At 39.0% G+C, this 23,247-nt stretch overlaps 1 protein-coding gene across 3 annotated transcripts in view; it reads left to right on the top strand.

Moving 5' to 3' along the window:
* LOC126291556 (CWF19-like protein 2) overlaps positions 1-23,247 on the top strand; it is a 246,200-nt gene that overhangs the window by 99,284 nt on the left and 123,669 nt on the right. For all 3 annotated transcript variants that reach the window (XR_007551811.1, XM_049985067.1, XM_049985068.1), the window contains exons 7-9: positions 10,813-11,000; positions 16,243-16,351; positions 20,621-20,686. Coding sequence is in view for 2 of the 3 variants with exons in the window: in XM_049985067.1 (XP_049841024.1) it covers positions 10,813-11,000; positions 16,243-16,351; positions 20,621-20,686 (363 nt within the window). In the remaining variant the exon portion in view is untranslated. The remainder of the gene's footprint in view (positions 1-10,812; positions 11,001-16,242; positions 16,352-20,620; positions 20,687-23,247) is intronic.

Here is a 23,247-nt window from a genome sequence, read left to right as displayed (position 1 = left end):
AAAAACAGCTAAATAATAAACTACTCTTCAGTTCTGCTCAGAAGTAAGTTAGAAAAGCATTAAACTAAATGATATAAACAAACTGTGTACAACCGATAAGCTGCTGCTTTGTGATTGCGATAAAACAGATTAAAAATGAGTCATATTACTTTATTTACACACTTCATTGGTCTCCAGTTCTGGTTTTCAAATGCTCATCATTCTTCACCTTTTCAGATTTGGGCAGTTGTATGTAAGCTTTCGATGGTCGCACCTCTATTGCAAGAGTGTCTGAATGTAGATGTAATCATTTATTAGCTGAACTGATAAATAATCTGTCTCCCTTCCTAGAGCTTTTACCATGTTATGTCCACCTTATTGTTATTATTTGTCATTGTCATTTTCGTTTACTATTGTGTGTCACCTGGCCAGCTTGGGACATTCTTGATACTACTCCACTTTCCCCTGCCTTTCCACCATTCTTATTCTAACATTGTTGTGTTCCAGTTCAGATTCATTGTTCTTAAAGTGGTCTTGATTGCATCAATCCATCTTGATTTGCGTGTCTCAGTTGCCCTCAGATTTGGCCTCCATCATTCAATTCGGAATTCTTATATATTCCATTCTCTTTACATGTCCAAATCATTTTAAACTACTCATCTCAGTTCTATCATTCAACTTTTCTATTCCAGTTTACTGTGTAACATTTTCATTCCTCATTCTGTACCACCTTGTTTTCCCAAACAAACTTACTTCTCATCGTGTCAATATGGGTATAAAATAAATCTTGTACAGCACTTCCTAACACTTTATATTAAATTCTGTGAAATAAACAAATGAAACAATAAAACACAACTACATGAATGATAGTAATCAAATTCACCAAGGAATGCCGAACTCACTCTGTAACTAATCAGTCACAAGAAATTATAATCACCATGCAGTTACGTAGCTGTTGTTATGTTCCACAGCTAATGTCCTACCGTATTATTTGGAGCTAGTAGGTGAACACACCAGTGGCAGTGAGAGCTAGTCAGGCCTGGTATGTGCTCATATAGCCAAGCACTTAAACTTTTGTATCATCTGCATTTTCATTTGTATAGTCACATATTTGTCAAATTAATTTTGTATTAAAAAGGTCATTGGAATTTTAAAATGAACTGTTTTTCAACCCTTATCAGTAACAGTAAAGAGAAGCATTATTTCATAAGGGACTGAGACAGAGTTGTAACCTATCCCTGATGCTGTTCAGTCTGTAAGTTGAGCAAGCGTTAATGGAAACCAAGGAGGAATTTGGAAAAGCGATTAAAGATCAGGGAGAAGAAATAAAAATTTGAGGTTTGGTGATGACATTGTACTTCTGTAAGAGACAGCAACGGACTTGAAAGGAAGTTGAACAGAATGGATAGCACCTTGAAAAGGGGTTATAAGATGAACACCAACAAAAGTAAAACAAGGGTAAAGGATGTAATCAAATTAAATCAGGCAATGTCGAGGGAATTAGATTGGGAAATGAGACACTAAAAGCAGTAGATGAAAGCAGTAGACGAGTCCTGCTGTTCGGGCAGCAAAATAACAGATTGTGGCCAAAGTAGAGACAATGCTGCAGCTAGAAAACCATTTCTGAAAAAGACAATGTTATGAAAATGATACATTGCTGCTCACCATATAATGGAGATGTTGAGTAGCAGACAGGCACAACAAAAAGAATGCTAAATGAGTAAGCTTTCAGCCAGACAGCAGACGCACACACATTCATGCAAACACAATTCAGACACACGTGACCACTGTCTCTGGTTGCCGAGGCCAGACTCAGCAGCCAGTGACAATGCTCACGTATTTGTGAGCTGTGTTTCCGTGAATGTGTGTGTGTGTGTGTGTATGTCATCTAATTCAGAAAAAGCCTTCTGGCCAAAGCTTGCTTGTTTAGCAGTCATTTTGTTGTTCCTGTCTGTTACTCAACATCTCCACTAAACAGTGGCAAGCAATCTGTCCTATGTCATTACTTCAATCTGGATTTTTAATTGTTAGATTTTTGAAAAAGAGGAATTCGTTAATACCTCATTTAAATTTAGGTGTTAGGAAATGTTTTGTGAAGGCACTTGTCTGGAGTGTATCCTTGAAGTGAAATGAAATGCCTATGCTAAACATTTTAGACAAGGAGACAATAAAAGCTTTTGAAATGGGGCACGACAGAAAAATGTTGAAGATCAGGCAATGAGTGAGTAGGTGCTGAATCAAATTGTGGATAAAAGTAATTTATGGAACAATTTGACTAAAAGACTGGATCAATTGATAGTACAGCATCCTCAGGCATAAAAGAATTATCAGTTTGGTAAAGGAAAAAAAGGGGAAAAATCACCTACAGCCCACATTTCAAGAATACACATTACATACCAGTTGCACTTTGCATTTATTATGTTTCCCTGCTTTCAGATATAGTGACAACCTATACTAATCTGATATTTTATTCTTTCATGTTACAGCATGATTCTCCTTTGCAAAAGTTCCTCTTCCTTATTTTGCAACACATCTGTGTTGTATAATACATTTTTTTGATAGTCTACACATCTAGAGGGCAGGATGGCAACCTGTAGAATACTTATCACTGTAAAATACTTATCACTGTGTCTGAGCAGATGTTTCCTCTCCATATGTCACCATGACTGCCATCAAATGCTGCTTACATCTTTTACCTATTTTTCTACATAGTCACCAATGTTCTCAACACAGTTCTCCCGTCGTAGTACCAGTTTCAGTATGCTCTGTTAGTAGAAGTCCGTTTTGCTGAAGTATAACCATATTTGTACTGAAACTTACAGACAGATTAAAACTGTGTGCCAGACCAAGACTTGTACTCAGGACCTTTGCCTTTCGCGGGCAAGTGCTCTACCAACTGAGCTACCCAAGCACGGCTCACGACCCGTCCTCACAGCTTCAATTCTGCCAGTGCCTCATCTCCTACCTTCCACACTTTCGCAGAAGAACTTCTGTGTAGTGCCTCATCTCCTACCTTCCACACTTTCGCAGAAGAACTTCTATGAAGTTTGGAAGGTAGGAGATGAGGTACATGCAGAATTGAAGCTGTGAGGATGGGTCGTGAGTCGTGCTTGGGTAGCTCAGTTGGTAGAGCACTTGCCCATGAAAAGCAAAGGTCCTGAGTTTGAGTCTCGGCCTGGCACACAGTTTTAATCTGCCACGAAGTTTCGTATCAACCCACACTCCGCTGCTGAGAGAAAATGTCATTCTGGCATCTGTGTACTGCTGATTTCACTTCTGCACTTGTTGCAAAGCATTTGCCAGCCAAGAGTTTCTCCTTGGGACCAAACAGATGAAAGTCCAAAGGTGCAAGTTACAGAGTCTATGGTGGATAGTGGAGCATGTCCAATCTAAATTTGGCAATTTTCTGAAGAACATTAATGTTGTGGCATATGCCATGAAGGGCATGCCACAGCTTAACCAAAGTATTAATGTAGGCTGCAGAATTCACAGTAGTCTCCTGCTCAGCAAAGTCCCCCAGTAACATACTATGCATATCGCAGAACACTGTCACAAGTAGTTTCCTAGCAGACTGAGTCACTTATAATTTTTTTTGTACTGGATAACCAGCATGTTTCCTCTCCATAGAGGCCTGTTGGTTTCAGATATGTACTGGTATGCCCACAACTCATCACTAATGATGCTTCTGTACAGAAGATGATTCCCTTTGTGGTGTAATGCATTAATTGATCCCAGCTTGTCATCATTCGTTGTCCCTTGTTCTTGTCTGTCAGGTTCTTAGGCATCCAGAGAGCAGTAATGTTATGAAATTCCAATGTGTCATGAACAATATCTTAAACTGCACTGCAGGAAATGTTGAATTGCTGTGATAAGGTTTGCCATGCTGCTCGTTCAAAATTGCTGCCTCAATGACTCCGACATTCTGCAGGCCCACAAATATCGAACTGCATTTCACTGCTCTTCACAAGTTGATGACAGTAATATGCATTCCATTTTTGTTTTGTAGTTCAGACTTCTCTTGCTAGGGCTGCACATGAAAACAAAATACCCTACATAGTGCAAGCTTCACTCTATATTTCTCTGAAATCGCAACATTCCAGCTGCACTACAAGAGGAGGAAAAAATTATTGCTTGTTACTTTCTGATCTTCCCTCGTACAATAGCAGTATATCCTTTTTTTTACCGAATTTCCTTCAACATAAATGTATAATCATTGCAGGAAAGATAGTCTTTCAACCTCTTCACTGATAAAAGAGAGAAGTGCTTGGTGAACCCCTCATGTTTGCACTGCTCAGCCATCTAGATTTAGGTTTTACATGATGTTCCTGAATCACTCCAGGCAAATGCCAGGATGGTTCCTTTGAAAAACACACAATCAATTTCCTTCTCCAGCTTTTCATAATTAAGCTTGTGCTCCATCTCTGATGACAGCTTTAGCATGTTAAACTCCTTTCCTTAAGACTGAAGTTTTACACACCCAAAGCAACCTTCAGTGATATTAAGGTATAGATGTCATAGAGGGATCAGTCAGCAGTGCAGAGGGTGGTACAGTGTGTTCATCACAAACTGAAACTCCCCAACAGAAATAGACTGTTATGATCAAATCACCAGTGTTACTTACGTGTGTGGTAGGCAGTGCCAATGGACATATCACAGCATTTTGATGCTTTAACCCTTTTGCTGCTACAAATGTGCTCTCTGCATTCTGTCCTGAACATGGCATTTTTGCAACTTTACTGCTCACCAATGATGATACCTGTACTGAGAAACAGTTTTCCAGCCACTATGAAATACTTATCATCCAATTTTAAGAAAACTATTTGCTCAAAAAATTTGATTTTTGCAATCTTACAGTCTGATATCTTCGCTCAGTGAAGGACTGAATTTCTTTTCACTATGCATTATTGTTACTCTGGTGCATCAAATTTAGTTAAGCATTGTACACTTTTTTAAGTAGTTTGCAAAGGTAAAACACATTGCATATCCTTTGCATGTGGTTGATTTTAGCTCATACATAGGAGTGCATGAAGTGTAAATAAGGTATTGAAGTTTTATTTACAATTGGGAGCTGTATAATATCTCATTACATTGTCAAATTATTGATTTTATATCCAGTGGATGGTCATATGTGATGTGTCCATTTACAACCCTGTGAATCGGGAATCACGTGGTCATAACAATTGTCATACTCGATGATTGTTTCAAGATATCCAAACGAGGGTTTTTTCCAAATGATACAATGCAAAGAGGCATATATGTTGTACGATAAATAATCAGAACTTTCCTGTTCACCGCCAATGGCCTTGTCGCACTGTTAACATCGGTTCCTGTGAGATCACCGAACTTAAGCACTGTCGGGCTGGGCCAACACTTGGATGGGTGACCATCCGGTCTGCCAAGTGCTGTTGGTAAGCGGGGTGCACTCAGCCCCTCCCTTGTGAGGCAAACTGACGGGCTACTTGATTGAGAAGTAGCGGCTCCGGTTTCGGAAACTGACATAAGGCCAGGAGATTGGTGTGCTGACCATGCCCCTCCATATCCGCACCCAGTGATGCCTATGGACTGAGGATGACACGGCGACTGGTCAGTACCGTTGGACCTTAATGGCCTGTTTGGGAGGAGTTTAGTTTAATTTAGTTTTCTGTTCACTGAGTTATGGCAATAACTCGTCAGCAGCAGAGACAGATTGGCAGCTTAGGGCACATGCAGATGTCAGTAGCAGTGTAGGAAGACCCAAGCAACTTGCATATACTTGTCCACAGCATCTCGAGAATGGCACAGCAGGGCATGTATACATGTCCATATCAGTGAAACGGTTAATTGTGTTTCAATAGTAAAGAAAACTGACAAGCAACAAACCTTTGTAATCGTAAAAGATAGTTGCTACAACTGTAGACCTGATGGGTCAGTTCCAGTGTCTGACCATAGCCCTCTCTCAATTTTTCCTCCACTCTGTTATCACCATATTGCTCTACGATTTGATGATGAACCCGCAACTTGCTATGGGCTGCAGTTTGTTGTAAGAGTGCTACTCCTGCTGCCTCGTATCAGTTGAAAGCATGCTGACAGATGTCAAAAAGAGCTCTAACCTGTGCCTCGTTTAGGAGATGCAGGTCTCACATCGTCAATACCTTGCCGTGTCCACATGGACGTGTGAGAAGAGTGTAAGCATTTAAGCTAATCTCCAACAAGATATTGATTACAGAGAGTAATCTGCACGAGGTCTGAACAACAACCATGTAGTCATTAATGATACTTGATCAGAGACAACATTTGACACTATAATAGAAAAGTGGACCTTTCAAATTTTGTGATTTTTTTTTTTTTTTGTCGTGCATTTTTCTCCGGTAGCTGAGACAGAAACCTTTCATGGTAAACGCAGACACTGTCCTGTAGTGTGTCTTTCCCCTGCCACCTCTTGAAAGATGACTGGACTTCTAAGAAGTGAAACTTTTTCTCCTCATCCATTAAATGTTGAGTGTGCTTAACCGTCTTTCACATTCACACTAATTGTGGAGATGATAGAAGCACATTAAAACCCAATGCTTTCTTACATACTTGTATATTAATGTAAATAATTATGGAGTAAAGGAAATGATTCAGTGAATAGCAGAAGCATCAATTTGTTGACACGCACATAAGACTAGAAACTTTGATTGCTTTTGAATGAATCTTTTTTCGAGCTAGAGCCAGTACACAGACACCTGTACAACTGTATTGTGCCAGTTGACTGCACAGTGCCTGCTGATGACTTCACTCCCCTACTATTATTATTTTCTGTCTAGGAGAGCTTTCGTTACCATCTGTATATTCCTAGTTTTAACTGAACAATTTATTTGTAGTGGTATGTGTGGGCAATTCCAGCATATCATTCTCTAATGAAAGTATCTGTATATTCCAAGTTTTAACTGAACAATTTATTTGTAGTGGTGTGTGTGGGCAATTCCAGCATATCATTCTCTAATGAAAGTATCTGTACTTTGGGTTTTGCCAAGTCTATTAAGGAGCAGATGGTGTTTCCATAAAGAATTTAATCTGTTTTTCCATAAAAAAAAGAATTGCATAATATGAGAGTGGATAACCCAACTGCAAATTATGATGCGAGGAAAATACTCACAAGTTGAATGCGTGGAAGGCAGAAACAGTGAGAGAGCATCTCAGAAAACCTAAAGAACTGCAAGGAACATCTTCCTTATGTAGCCCTGGTAAGTCTGCATTCTACCCAGATCTAATGTTAGAGGATGGATTTAATGAATATGTACAATTTGTTCCTAAAGAGCAATAAGACACAGCTCTTGAGTTGGTAATGAGCAAAATGCTGGTTCTGTAGATTCTTGATATGCTGACTGTATGAGGTATTTTTACTCAAGTAGTACAATATGGGCATGGTCCAGTAGTCCTCAAAATTCCAGCGACTGTACAATAAGAGTCCAAACTTTTCCCCTTCCGAAGCAACTCTGACAGAGCAGCCCTCAGAGACTAATCAGTATCTTAAAAGGTTAGATACCTTCCTTCTTGCAAAACAAACAATGTTGTGTTGTGCAATAGAGAGATGTAAGTTTTGCTCTCCCATCTGGCTGGTGATAAAACAGCTGTTGCTGAATGTTGCATCTGCTAAGGCAATTTATGTAGTCCCACCAAACTGTCCCTCGCTTCCTAACCTGCTTCCTGGCTTTTATTGTATCTGTGATGAAAAAGTCCAGATTAAATTTGAACAAATCTAACATTGTTGAGAATAAACTGCCTTGTATTCACGATTATCTTGGCAATTCTATTGAGAAACACAGAGACAGTTGTGAGGCAGACGAACTTGCTGAAGGAATGAGCTGGAAAAGCTCACCTCCAAATTTGTTTTGAGAAAACAAAGTACATAACTGACAGCTGAACAGTATCACATCACCTAACAACAGACTACAATAAAATAGAAAAAATGGACAGTTTCAGATACACTAATGGAATACTACAGATGAAAACTAGCAAAACAGAAGCTGATGCCAGCAGGAAAGATAAGACACCCACTACTTTTCACAGAACACACATTGTGTATGAGACAGAGTCAATAACAGTAAAAGCTAAACTTAGGCATTATAACACCATGATCAAATCCAAATGCCTACACGGGAGTGAATGCCTCAAAATGGTGGGTGGCTGGACTGAAAGAAGCTGAGGCTGCTAGCAGCTGGCTGTACCACTGGACTGTCTTACAGTGCCTCCTTGCCATATGTAAACTTTCATTATCATTTTTGTTTCCTCTTGTTATTTCTGAACAAAAACACACATTTGTTGGAAATTGCTAGTTCTTGCCTAAGCATGAAACTTAATCCCATGTGCAATTTATTAAAACAATATTCAGTGTTATTTCTACAAAATGTTTGGTACAAAGGTAACAATTAATTTTGGCATATGTATTTTTTTCTGGACACAGCCCAATAGTTATTGTTGGAGGCTATTGTCTTCTGGCAACTTCACTTCCATGAAGACCATCCTTAAATTCTAATAGTATAGGTTGTTCATTTAATTATTAATTAACAGTTTCATCACCATTTAACTTTTCTTTGAATTTAAGTTTTATTACATTCACTTACATACAACTCTTCACTAGAAACTTCTCGCTACCACTGTCCAAATGTGTGTGACAGCCAAAGATGCACAAGGTCTGTATATATCATTCATATTGTCTTAAGCACAACTGATTTACAAAGTATGTTATGTGATCAGAACTATCTGGACATCTGGAAATTGACTTAAAAGTTTGTGGCAACCTCCATTGGTAATACTGGAGTTCAATATGGTGTTGGCCCACCCTTAGCCTTGATGACAGCTTCCACTCTCGCAGGCATACGTTCAGTCAGGTGCTGGAAGGTTTCTTAGAAAATGTCAGCCCATACTTCACAGTGTGCTGCACTGAGGAGAGGTATCGGTGTTGGTTGGTGAGGTCTGGCACAAAGTCGACGTTCCAGAACATCCCAGAGGTGTTTTATAGGATTCAGGTCAGGACTCTGTGCAGGCCTGTCTGTTGCAGGGATGTTATTGTCGTGTAACCACTCCATCGCAAGATGTGCATTATGAACAGGTGCACAATCATGTTGAAAGATGTAGTTGCCATCCCTGAATTGCTCTTCAACAGTGGGAGTCAAGAAGGTGCTCAAAACAACAAGGGGTGCCCTACCACCCCTCCACCCATGAAAAACATGACCACACCTTAACACCACCACATCCAATGTTTATGATCTGTACACCAAGCGAGGCATTGTTTGGCATTCACTGGCATGATGGGTGGCTTATGAGCAGTTGCTTGACCATGAAATCCAAATTTTCTCACCTCCCCTCCTAACTGTCATAGTACTTGCAGTGGATCCTAATGCAGTTTGGAATTGCTGAGTGATGCTCTGGATAGATGTCTGCCTATTACAACCCTCTTCAATTGGTCTCTGTCAGTCAACAGACCAGGTCGGCCTTTACACTTTTGTGCTGTACGTGTCGCTTCACGTTTCCACTTCACTATGACATTGAAAACAGTGGACCTAGGAGTGTATGGAAGTGTGGAAATCTCACATACAGATGTGTGACACAAGTGACACCCAATCACCTGACCACATTCGAAGTTTGTGAGTTCTGCGGAGCACCCCATTCTGCTCTCTCACAATGTCTAAGATGTATAATGACTACCGAGGTTTCTGATATGGAGTATTATGGAGTATGTGGCAGTAGATGGCAGCACAATGCACCTAATATGAAAACTGTATGTTTTTGGGGTTGTCCTGATACATTTGATCACATACTGTACATCATGTCAGCACTGGCGATCTCGGCAAACGGTCAGGATCACCAAATAACAAACGAAATTGTGAGATGTTCCATGTACAATCCGTCAGCATGCAAAGCCACGTTTGCTGCTGAAGGGGATGTCCTAGTGGCGGGTGCTGGCAACTATACCTTCAGTGCTCTGTAGCATCATTGGATGATGCTCCTGGACACAGGTTCCTATTCTCATTGTGTTCCTCTAGACACCCTCCACAACCTGTCAAAGTTTGTCACAACATATCTGGAACATCCTGTATTTGTAACTTCGTTTTTTTATTGTCTAGCTGGAGTCAGCCCAAACAAATACTGCTCATCACATCTTTCATGCTTTGTCCAGTGTGGATAGAAAGCATTGGCATATTTCCTGCTACAAACAAAATTATATTTAAAGTAAGCTTTCAAGTGACCGTTCAGTAGAGCGGTCCAATATTAGCCCAGTGCAGTATTCTTTTTACCGATATGTATTAACTGGGACAGTAAAACAGGAAGAATAACCAGTAGTACATCAGCAACAGCACTGACCTGGCCCATGCGAACTCCTACCGCCATCTCGCAACAGCGCTGCTCAAGCACTGCCAGAGCACCTTTTTTGTTAATCCATATCAGTAACACGAATATCCCACTAGATGAATTTGGGACCACTCTATCAAATGGGAACGTAAAATTCTGTTTTAAAAATCATTTTGTTTGTAACGTGAAACAAACCAAAGCTTTGTGTCCTCACTGGGTGTTGTATGCGAAACGTGATGAGCAGTATTTGTTTGGGCTAACTCCAGCTGCATATTTAAAAAGTAAATTGTAAATATATGCCAAAACACCACAGAAAGTGCACCTGATGACTCTTAGGAGAGACACCCTGAATGTTGTCACATTTAATTACTGGGGCAGTATACATTCTCACACTAACTGTATCAGCTATATAAAAGTAGCCCTATTAGAAAATATTCTGCAGCTGCCGGTGGTCAGTGTGTATGAATTTTGTAATATTTTGTGGGACATGTGCACACACTGTGTTCTTCTGTTACACAGGAGCTCGTATCTCAGCTGCGAGCAAAGCTGGACGCAGCCCGTGCCTCTCGCAAAGCTGGCGATGACGACAAGCATGGCCGAGAAACGCGGGAGGAGGAGGAGATTGTGGTGCTCACCAGGACAGATGCCAAGGGCAATGTGCGGCCCGCAGCTGCCCCCAGTTTCGCGCTGGACAGGGAGGCCGACCTGTATGTCACGTTTCCTCCTCTTCTTTTGTTTAATAGTGTGCCTGCAGAATCATTTACAATGCTGACTACTACGAGGGCTATTAATTCAAATGTTTGTCGTACTATGACACCTGCTTCATTATCCCTTCATCAAAGAATGGTGCTGCCTGGTGCATCAGCCAGTTGCTGGCAGCATTCTTCAGCTCATCATTGATAGTGAAGTGCTGAGTAGCCAGTTATGTCACATGTTACTCTCATCAAATCTTTTGCCAGATTCCTTTGCTTGAAATTTTTGGTCTTATTGGAAGAATGAGTATGCAGCCGCATTTTGGACTGTTTCTTAGGTTCGTGGTTCACATACTTCACACACGCTTCATTCCCAGTCACAATTCTGTTCAGAAATTCCTTCCCCTCTTCGAGATAGTGCTGAAGGAATGTCGAGACGGAACCTGTTCTTTCTGTTTTGTGAACACGGGTTAGACTTTTTGGTAACCACTGTGTACAAAACTTGCGGGAACCTCTCGGTGATGGTGTTAACACTAGAACCGACAGACCACACCTGTCTGACTCGGGCAGATTTTTCTGCAAGAGTACACTAGTGTTGAGTAAGCCTTTCATTGCAGCTTTCAGTTAACTTTCATAGAGGCCACTACTTGTTTCATAATTCGTATTTGTTTGCAGTTCGATTTTGGATGTGGGAACAAACATGTCCTGGATCTGTGAGACCCAGGCCGTCCATTTACATTGGCTTTTTCTGCTTATGCAGTTTTCTTGTTATGGTGACTGTGGGCAACAAAACTGCTTGCAAACAGCTTGGCAGCATCCCCAAAGTGAGGAAGAAATTGAAAAACTGTTATTAGAAAGTGATAATGACGATTCAGATATAAATCTTACTTTTGTTCCTGAAAGTGATCATGACAGAACATGAAATGAGTGACGGAACAGCTTAACAACAAATAAGGTTGTTATTCCTGCCAGAAACATGAGTTTTGTTATTCCTGCCAGAAATGAGAGTACTCTCACTAACACTAGTTGAGATTCTCTGTCATCCCGTGTGGCTGGCTCTCATCCCTCTTCTAGTGAATAGTCACCACGATATTTGTTGAGAGACGGATGAACTCGCAATATAATTACACATTTTCCTGGTGTCAGTGGGGAAGCCAAAAAAGCTAACACCATTGTCAATGCCTGGAAACTGTACATTGACAGTGATATGCTCAATTTAATAACACAGAGCGCAAATACTTACATAAATTATGTTAAATCTCTTTCTAAAAGCGACCCATATGTAAGAGAAACTTGAAAAAAAGAGAAGTTCAAGGCATTTTTGCATCTTTTGTACATCTCCGTTGCTCTTCATGGAGGCAAAGTGAATATGGAAGAATTTTGTGACATTTGTGGCACAGAAACAGAAATCTTCCCTCCAGGTGTGTTACTGTGACCTTTTAGATGTGTTAGATTAGATAATATTCACATGAGAAGAACGTAAAAAAAGTGATAAGGTGGCCACTGTATGTAATTTTATGGAGGGATTAACAAAAAACTGCACAAAGCATTACACAACAAATGAATACCTCACACAAGATTAAATGTTTTGGAGACATTATTCATTCAGAAAGTCCATTCCCTCAAAACCTGGAAAGTATGGGATCAGATTATTTATCATAGCAGATGCTACAACATACTGTGTTCAGAAGTTGGAAGTACTTGTATATGTGGGACAGCAGGTTTTTTTTTTCAAGTGAGTAACGGAGCTGATGATGTTGTGCTCAGACTTGTAGAGCCGCTGAAGGGAACTGGACATAATGTTATCCTTGACCGGCGATTCATAAGCTGATTAATAAAATTCTTTTGCGGGCTATTATGCCGTGGTCTGATGGATTTCGCATTGTAACCCAACGTTTCGTCCCCATCTGCGGAGGACATCTTCAAGGGGGTTCGTGGCTTCTGTTAACTTCCGAAACACACACTGTCTCTCTACTGACAGTGTGTGTTTCGGAAGTTAACAGAAGCCACGAACCCCCTTGAAGATGTCCTCCGCAGATGGGGATGAAACGTTGGGTTACAATGCGAAATCCATCAGACCACGGCATAATAGCCCGGAAAAGAATTTTATTAATCATGACAGTTCCGGCCGTGAAAGTTTATATTTTACGATTCATAAGCTACGCTCTTGCCAGAAAACTTTTCACAGATGATAACCTTATACTTGTTATATGTGCTGAAGAAAAATAAATGTGTAATTTTGCTGTCATCAATGCATGCAAAGAATAAAACTATTGAAGAAATAGGTAATTTGAAGAAGCCAGAGATAAGGGTTGAATGGAAGTGGTTGATGTCATGTCTTCAGAACATAATGTTGTAAGGCAAACAAGACATTGGCCATTGTGCATGTTTTGTGCCAATTTGAACATTGCTGGATAAATGCATTTGTAGTAGAAAGTCAACACAGGACTGAATGTTTCAAGAAGGCTGTTTCTCAGGCAATTGGGTTGGGAACTAATAAAACCACACATGGCACAGAGAACTAATCAGAAGAATGGCACGCATATATGGGATTAATATTGAGAAGAAAGTTGTTCCAGAAGGCAAACAAGATCATTATTATACATGCAAAGATAATGAAACAAAGTATATTTGTAAAAGTTGTGGAAAGTGGCTGTGTCTGTCCCATTCTCGATGTCTTACAAAGATTGTGCAGAAAATACAGATCATTAAACTGTATATCATAATGAGTGACAACCGTTTTTTATTAGATCAAGCTATGCACAAAAATTCTAATATTGTGTAATAGTGTTCGAGAAAAAAAAAGTTTTAAATGTTCAAGAAAATTCAGATTTTCACTGAAATATACCTTTATTTTTAAAGAAATGTGTGGTAAATTTAATATATTAATAAACAGCAAAAGAAGTATTTTTTACCCTGCTGTTGAAAATTTATGTCTTACTTATTCTGGAACATAAAGAAAATGCTGGATCTGTCAGACCCATCCCATCCATTGATGCTGTTTGCTGTTCTCTCTCTCTCTCTCTCTCTCTCTCTCTCTCTCTCTCTCTCTCTCTCTCTCTCCCCCTCCCCCTCCTCCTCCTCCTCCTCCTCCTCTTCTTCTTCTTCTTCTTCTTCTTCTTCTTTTTCTTTTTCACTCCCTCCCCCCTCCCCCCCTCCCCCCTCTCCCCAGTCGGTTCTGGAATGGTATGTCTTCAGACAGTTTGGAAGTTGTGAATTGACATCCCACATCCACAGTTTTTGCCAAAGTGTTGCTTGAGATCATCAATCACATCGGGATGCCATCCTCAACCACTTTTATCTTGCACATCTGTGTGACCAGCTTAGAATTTTGCTTACCACTCCCTCACAACACTGTCACTCGTATCCCCATCCACATGCACTGGACGCAGTCAGTGATACGTGTCGCTGCCATTGACTCCTCGTGCTCGCAGGAAGTGAATGACAGAACATGCCTCTCAGGCAGCAGGAGATGCTATAACACTGTGTATTTCAGTCGCTTGCTGCTTACACACTGATGAATGAAACAGACAGCTGACTGACTCAAAATGATCTTCAAACCACTTTTTCCAACCATACAAGTGTCATGAAGCTACAAGCATTTGTTTATTTTTAATAACCAATCAGTGGTTAGTTTATGAATAGCCCTCTTATAAAAAGCTGTACTTATAGAAATAACACCATTTAATCCTGTCACATATAACATACTTAGAAATATCAGACAATGGGAAATCCAGGCTGGAATAATGACAATATTTTGAAAAGGATAGACTGTTTCTCACCATTTAGTGGAGCTGTTAAGTCGTAGACAGGCACAATAAAAAGGCTACTCAAAAAGTAAGTTTTCAGCCAGAAGGCCTTCTTCTGAATTACACAACATACACCCACATGTTCACGCAAGCACAACTCACACATACGTGACCACCATCTCCAGCTGCCGAGGCCAGACTGTGAGCAACTGCGCACGATGGGAGGAGCAGGCGGGATGTTTGGGGTAAGGAGGAGGCCGGGGCGGGGAGGGATAGCAGGATATTGGTGGGGGACAGTAAAATCCTGCTTGTGGGGGCATACAGGAATGATATGGAGTGAGTGTAGGCCAGCTAGGTGCAGTCAGGAGGTTAGCTGGACAATCAGGGTGAGAGAGGGGAGGAAAAAGAGAAGTAACAAGGCTGTGAGCTCGCTGTGGAATGTAAGACTGTGTAGGGAGGGGATAGGTGGGTGAAGGACAATGACTAATGAAGGATGAGGGCACAAGGGTTATACGAACATAGGATATACTGCAGCAGGAATTCCTACCTGCGCAACTCAGAAAACCTGCTGCTGGTAGGAAGGATCCGGATGACACACGCCGTGAAGCAGTCATTGAAATGAAGAATGTCGTGTTGGGCAGCGTGCGCAGCAACTGGGCGGTCCAACTGTTTCCCAACCACAGTTAGTTGGTGGCCTTTCATGTGGTCAGACAGCTTGTCACATGTGTCGCCCATGTAGAACCCAGCACAGTGGTGGCAGCTTAGCTCGTAGATCACATGACTGGTTTCACAGGTGGGATATGTGATGCTTATGACCAGACTGGAGTAGGTAATGGCGGTGGGAGGATGCATGGGACACCAGATGAGGTTTAATGTTATCCCCAACAAACTGTCTTTTCTTCTCATCTCACCCTATAAGTCTCCTATGACCCTGGGTTCTGCGTGACTTTTCCAAACTCACCCTATTTTCTAAACCACGCCAGTCCTTTTCCTTCACCTCTTCTCCTTTCCCTTAAAGCCTGCTGCCAGAACAAGGAGCGACTGGCTCCAAAAGCTTGCAGATTTTAAATATCTTTATACATGTGTTCTCCTGCTGCCACTTGGTGAGTAGATGTTTTATCTGTCCAAGTACATTATATCCGGTTGTGTTGCGTATTTTTATTTTTATGACTTGTTCTGTATTTTTGAAGATCTCCTCACTATGAATCTATGGTACCAGAAGTTTATCTATCTGTGTACATACAGTATGTATGCACACTGTATTGTTGATCTCTTACATATAGCCTGTGTCACGAGTAAGTGTTGACATCTTTAGCTAATAAAAATTATGTTTTGTTTCTGTATTTGCTATGTGACTGTTAATATCCAGTTGGCAGAATTTTTGTAAACTTATTCGGTACTTCTAGCAAGGATCATTCTGAATGATCAGGCACAACTTTTTTCTTTAAAAAATAACATAAAATGAGTGGCAGTCAAAAGAAAGTGTGCATTGTCAATTTACTTTTCAGATGGGGAGGTCGTCGAGGCAGGAAAGCGAACAAGAAGAAAACACACGATTCCAAAGGACAGCGTGTTCAGTATTTTGCAGACGACTCAAAATTCAGTCTGCAGGACCTGGTTAGTCAGTAAACAATTGTCTTTGCTCTCTTTGTATTCCGTACTGGAAATTTCAAGTGCTGTGAAGTATAAAACAATTTTGAGCCATCTATAGCCTTTGTAGCTATGTACATACTGTGCCAGTCAGGTAATCACGAGGTTGTTACTTCGATTCCCAGTAGATGTAACTTTTTTGTACTTTTATTTCAGTTCTTTATTTATTATCAATGTTAAGTGTTAATTAACAAATACTGTATCATAATTTTGTAATAATAATAACATCGTTAATTTTTGATCATTAATCACATGGAAATGCGTAATTCCCGATGGATGTTTTCTAATCTTGTTGTGACACTTCAAGCAATAGAAAGTTCCAATCTGAGCCAATGCAATCATTGTAACACTCATATGGGACAAAGGCGAGATGGATGGGTTCTTGTCAATAAAAATTATGGAGATATTTTTAATGAAAGACTATTTTTACCATCATATCGTTTGAAAGTAAAGTAGTAAATGAGTTTTGCTATTTGGGGAGCAAAATAACTGATGGTGGTCGAAGTAGAGAGGATATAAAATGTAGACTGGCAATGGCAAGGAAAGTGTTTCTGAAGAAGAGAAATTTGTTAACATCGAGTACAGATTTAGGTGTAAGGAAGTCATTTATGAAAGTATTTGTATGGAGTGTAGCCATGTATGGAAGTGAAACATGGACGATAAATAGTTTAGACAAGAAGAGAATAGAAGCTTTCGAAATGTGGTGCTACAGAAGAATGCTGAAGATTAGATGGGTAGATCACATAACTAATGAGGAAGTATTGAATAGGATTGGGGAGAAGAGAAGTTTGTGGCACAACTTGACCAGAAGAAGTGATCGGTTGGTAGGACATGTTCTGAGGCATCAAGGGATCACCAGTTTAGTATTGGAGGGCAGTGTGAAGGGTAAAAATTGTAGAGGGAGACCAAGAGATTAATACACTAATCAGATTCAGAAGGATGTAGGTTGCAGTAGGTACTGGGAGATGAAGAAGCTTGCACAGGATAGAGTAGCATGGAGAGCTGCATTGAACCAGTCTCAGGACTGAAGACCACAACAACAAACATCGTTTGAAATCGCTACAGTACTGTACTATATGTACGTGGACTGTGAATAAGAAAACATTATTACAGTTACTGTTTTGCTAACTTACATTCTCCATAGATGATAAGTATTTGAACCCTCCCCACTGGCCTTCAACTGAAGATGATGACTGAATGACGGATGTGCATTTCCTTGTTTTTCCATTTGTTTTCTGCTGCTCTAGAAAGTGGATGAATTACATCACTCAGGTACGTGCACAGTATGCTAGTACAGGAGAGTTAGTTTTGTGTCTTGTTTTTAATAATGTCATGTTTAAGTGATCGGTACACTGTGATACTATTCTGAATAGATCTTGAGGCAAAGAGATGGATTACTGAATAAAAAAATTGTGGGATGCTGTTCAAAAACAGACTGCTGCTGTTCATTTCTTACTAAATGTCAAAGATACAAGAAAGCACTCTTATGGTATTCATTGTAGAGTCCATGTTTACCGGAATTTTTTTTTTTCTTGTTTTGGTCCACACTATCTCCTCTCAAAATATGGACAGCAAACAGGCTGCAGTAGGAGGGAGATGTTTCATGGTGGCAGAGGTGAGCAAGTGCACATAGCTTTTAAAGGTATGAGTGAAGCCCATGTGTACTAGACATTTTATCCTTGTATTGATGTAAGGAACCTGTCACCGAGTTTGTAACAGTATTTTTGAAACACCTTGTATATCAATAATAATCACTTTAACACTATGTTTCTATTTAAACATAATTTCTGGAAATAGAAAAGTATTTTCTTTTCTTTTTGATGTTTCACATTTTTGTACCAAATTTTAATGCTTTATTACTAATAACATTTTTGTACAATTAGTAAATAAAAATTAAAATGTATTATGTTTAGTAAAAATTATAGTTACAATATTTCTGTTTGATAGTAAATAGAGACTTCAAAAATTAAAAAAAAAAAAAATGTTGCTTCTAACAAGAATCAAACCTTGTTGTTACAAGCTTGGAACTCTGTGCATCCAGCTACCAATAGCTCTAACAGAAAGCTCAAAATTGTTTTATATTTAACAGTTTTCAGAAATTATCAGTCAGTTGTGTGTGTGTTTTGTTTTTTCCCTGAGAAGTACAGCTTTAGGGGACCAGTGCTGGGAACTGGTCTTCAAATTCTATAAGAATGAAGAAAATGTAAACTAAGATCTTGTAAGAAACAATTCTGCATTGTAGCTATACAATTTTATGTTAGAAATTTGAATTTTGGCATTTCCTCTTTCTTTATGCATATGAGGATTTCATATATTTCACTAATGAAGTTTTTGATTTCAGAATGAGTTTTCACTCTGCAACAGAGTGCGTACTGGTTTGAAGCTTTCTGGCAGATTGAAACTGGGTGCTGATCCAGAACTCAGAGCTGGGACATTTGCCTTTTATGGACAACTGTTATATTGACTACTATCTAGTCATAACTCGCGGCCCATCCTCACAGGTTACAGCACACAGTTTTAATCTGCGGGGAGGTCTTCAGACTTCTGTTTCATGGAATACACTAAAAGCATATTCTTTAATACCAGTGGCTTTGTCCATGCTGCCACATATTGTTTTGTTAGATACTTCAACTGTAATTATATTTATTTTGCAGCTCTGGCTTTTGGATTCAGTTGCAACCGAGCGAGAGGCAGTGCATCAGTCACATTTGTGTGTGAACGTCCCTCTCCCCTGAGTGATTTTGCAACCTATGTGTTGACACATTCCACAGAACATTTCATCCAGAACTTGTTGTACCACTCATAGAGTGACACGATATTCACACTAGTGTGAGGAGCATTCTTAGTAGTGTGGCTATTGTCATTCTCAACTGTGTGATTGAGTTTATGATACAAACAGTTACATCCACCCACTATATTATTACATGATCTCCTTTTCCAACATCCTTCCCCAAAGCACCTAAACTACAGGTGACATCTGTAAGAGCTGCACTTGGGTGAAAAATTATAGGTACCTTGTAATCAAATCCCAATGAATTCTGAAGCAGTTCTGACATTTTCATCCTGTAACTACCCAAAAACAATACCTCCTTATTTTTCTTAAAACTTTTCTTCTTACTCTTAGTTTGCAAGTTAAACTCAGTACTTCAAACTGTTCCAGAATTTTTAGGGATATCAGAATGCTTTTGTTCTGAGTCTCCGAAGCAATGAAGCCATTGGAGACAGCCAAGATGAGCTGCACTTTTTCTGGTATTGTGCAGCAGTAGGCATAATAACTGCACCTCCAGAAGTGACCAACACCATTAATCATGTAGAATGTATTGATGATGATGATGATGATGATGATGATGATAATGAGGTCCCATACTGCAAGGAGATTAGGAGACGATGCGGGAGACCTGCACTGCCGACTAGATGAGGTGTAGAATATATTACGTCATCTCAAATGAAAATCACACTGACATTCCTCACATTGATGATTCTGCAGCTACTTGCACCATTGTCTATTATGTCAGTTAAGGTATTCTGTTAAAAAGCTGTATTCAGAGATAAAGGAATTTCTAAATGTGAGTTTTTGATGAATTTGCTCAAAAATGAGAATTATAGAATGGCATTTGCAGTATATAATTTAAATGTAGATTTTGGTCTTATATACTTTGCACAATAAAATGTGTTTCTAACAGAAAATCAAAATTATGTGAGAAAAATAGCTTTATTTATGAAAGAATATTAAAATTTTTTTACAAAAATTACATTCACACAATTTGTAAGAGCAGTTATTTTATCTTACACTTCAATTAGTGATGATTTTAGAATAGATGCACAAGTTTTCTGTCCTAGAAATGGAGGTTTGGTTAGTTCACAGCTGTTCCACAGTCAGAACTGGAAATAATTTGTTACTTAGATTATTTTCACCTACTAGTTATGTGAATACTGAAGGTACACAAAACTAATAATTCCACAAAATTTACTGGTATTATTAATAAACATTTCTTTTTTGTACAGTGTTGTTATATTTATTGTTACATGTAATATCCCCTAGTGGCAGATATGCTAATATTGATATAGTTGTATGTGCTCTAAAATTAAACTTCTGTGAGTATGATATTGTATCAGCAAAGTGTTTCCAGTTTAATAATTTTTATTGTGTTGCAGAAGTTATATCACTTGCCACATTTTTTTGTGAATGTGTGTTAATAAGAAGTTCAAATCTACAATTGCTTAATTTTGTTTCAGTACCAACGCGAGAAATTCATCTCTGCAGCAGACCAGCAGGCAGAGTTTGTGAAGCTCTCAGCAAAGGTAGGTGGGAGGAGTTATCATGTGCACTGTTTTCTTTAACCCAGGTTCATAACTTAAATTATACTACAGGTACCAGATGTATATGTCATATGGCTAGATCTCAGTATGAATATGAAACCGCTCTAGATGGTACCTGACTAATTAATTTTTATTTATTTTTACTTCCCAAAAAGTAGAAAGTGGAGGTGTGGTTCCAAAGAAAGTAGTATTGAACATAAAAAAAAAATTAAAAAAAAACTGAAGTGCAGTGTCCATTGAAATTGTAAGTGCTTAATTAGTCATAGTTTATATTACTTTATTTCTGAGGGTTAGACCTCCATAATCAGCTGGGTTTGTATCAATTACATTTCATTAGTAAGGTATTTATTTGTTATATGTATGACTTTTAAGTAAGTTGTGTCACTGTTTGTTGTCACTGTCTGGTAGCAGAGGGGAAAAAGTAGTGCAAAACTTATAAGCCATGTGGAAGTTTTTGATTACATATACAAACATTAATACAAATACAAGTAATGCCAGCAGTCAGCTGCATATTTTCTTGTAGTATTACATCATATACACTTTTTATAGACTAATCTAACTGAAGATGAAAGGTGGCATATTAGAAGCTTACAAGTGCAAAAATGTGTAATAATAATAATAATAATAATAATAATAATAATAATAACAGTAACATTGCCAACAATGGTAAATTTGTGTAACATTTTGATTATAGTTATATTCAGTAGATTGTGTGTGTGTGTGTGTGTGTGTGTGTGTGTGTGTGTGTGTGTGTGAGAGAGAGAGAGAGAGAGAGAGAGAGAGAGAGAGAGAGAGAGAGAATGGGGGCAGAAAGAGAGGTGCAGAAGAAAGATGTGCAAATGATAACTTATATAGAAGTAGAATATTTTGAGACATTCAGTTTCATTATGACAGAGTTGAGGGCTATTAAGCATATAATCACCCCCCACCCCTACATGTAGCTGTCCCCACTGCTTTGCTCGTGTATCAGTAGTTTTATTGTGATGAGTGATGGTGAGTAAGCAAGCTAGCAATTTTATGACATGTCTGTAGATATAGTGATGTAGAGACATAAGTATAAAAAAAGTACATAATGCCAATATGTACATACAAAATGAATGTGTTTCTATTATTTTTCTGTATGTCACATCTGACAGCATGCATTACCTTTTCTAATTATATTTAAAAAATGCCTTGACTCATTACATTCATGCAGAAGTGGAGCTTTTAAGTATTTTTCTGGCTCACCTAGTACTGGATATAGGATTTTGCCACCAGAGCAACATGTACATACCATTTCTTCCTTCTATTTTAATGCATTATAGTACCTACCTTTTTTATTCATCCCTCTAATATGACTTATTTATGAGTGACATATACAGTTAATAGATCATAATCAAATGTAGTCTCCCCAAAAGTCTCTTACATTCCACTTGTAAAGGCTTTAAATGATGACATCATTGAGAGCCTTCAAGCATCTTGGAAACTAAAATGTGATGGGCATGTGAGTATTCTATGCCTCTGTACCTCCAAAGCCTGCCTGATGTTCTGCATCCAAGTTTTGGTGAACATGAGATTTGTCTCATTTTTTGGGTTTGACTAACTTTTGCAGCTTGATATCTCTTGGAACTATGCACTAAATCGGAATTACATTTTTCAAGACTTATAGTAATAGTTTTAAATATGATTCTCAGGCTTATCGTCTAATTTTACTGTTGTATCTTCACCAAAACTCTCCAGTTATGCAAGGTGGTGTAGGGTCTCAGTATCATCCAAACCAAATGCACAATAACATTTCATTTGCACTGTCGCAGACTAATATCTAGACTCTAAGAGGCCTCAACCAACATGCCAGTGTTGTCTGTATGCCACTCACATATACCACATTTAAAAATGTTAGTAATATTCAAAAGGATACAGCTCTCTAAATTAGTGTATGGTCTTCCTCAGAGTGCCAGCTATCTCCAACCAATCAGTTCAGCAGTTGAGTTGTGAATACGTAACAGAGCAAGTTACTTCTGCAGTTAATAATACTGGTATTAGTATGGAAGTGTGGATTAAACATGAAGAGGATTGTAGAAACCTTGTATTCATTATATTGAACCATATCATGTGGAACATATCAAAAAGTACCAAGTTTGTTCAAAACATTCTGGAACTTTATCCACAGAATTTTTCTACACATACTTTTCACTGATTGTGTATGGTCGCCTTTGAAATACTCTGCTCCATAATTGATACACTGCTCCCAATGTTGGTTACACTTCCAGAAACAATAGTGGTACGCCTCTTGTTGGATTTCAAATTTTCTCTTATCTCATCTATCCAATGTCCAGGTCTGCAGAGCATGGAGGATGAGGTAGCACAGTGATTTTGTTTCTTGTGCAGTAGTCACACATCAATTGGGGCGAATGTGTGGGTGCATTATTGTGATACAAGAGCCATAAAACATCCCAATAGTATCATCGATTAACATTTTGTCCCTATGGCATGAATTCATGATGAACTAATCTCTCAAAGTCAAAGAAAACTATCAGCATGGTTTTGACATTTGACCTGACCTA

This window comes from Schistocerca gregaria, chromosome 9 (assembly GCF_023897955.1).
Source record: "Schistocerca gregaria isolate iqSchGreg1 chromosome 9, iqSchGreg1.2, whole genome shotgun sequence".
NCBI classification, from domain to species: Eukaryota; Metazoa; Arthropoda; class Insecta; order Orthoptera; family Acrididae; genus Schistocerca; species Schistocerca gregaria.
This window is presented reverse-complemented; position numbering and strand designations above follow the sequence as displayed.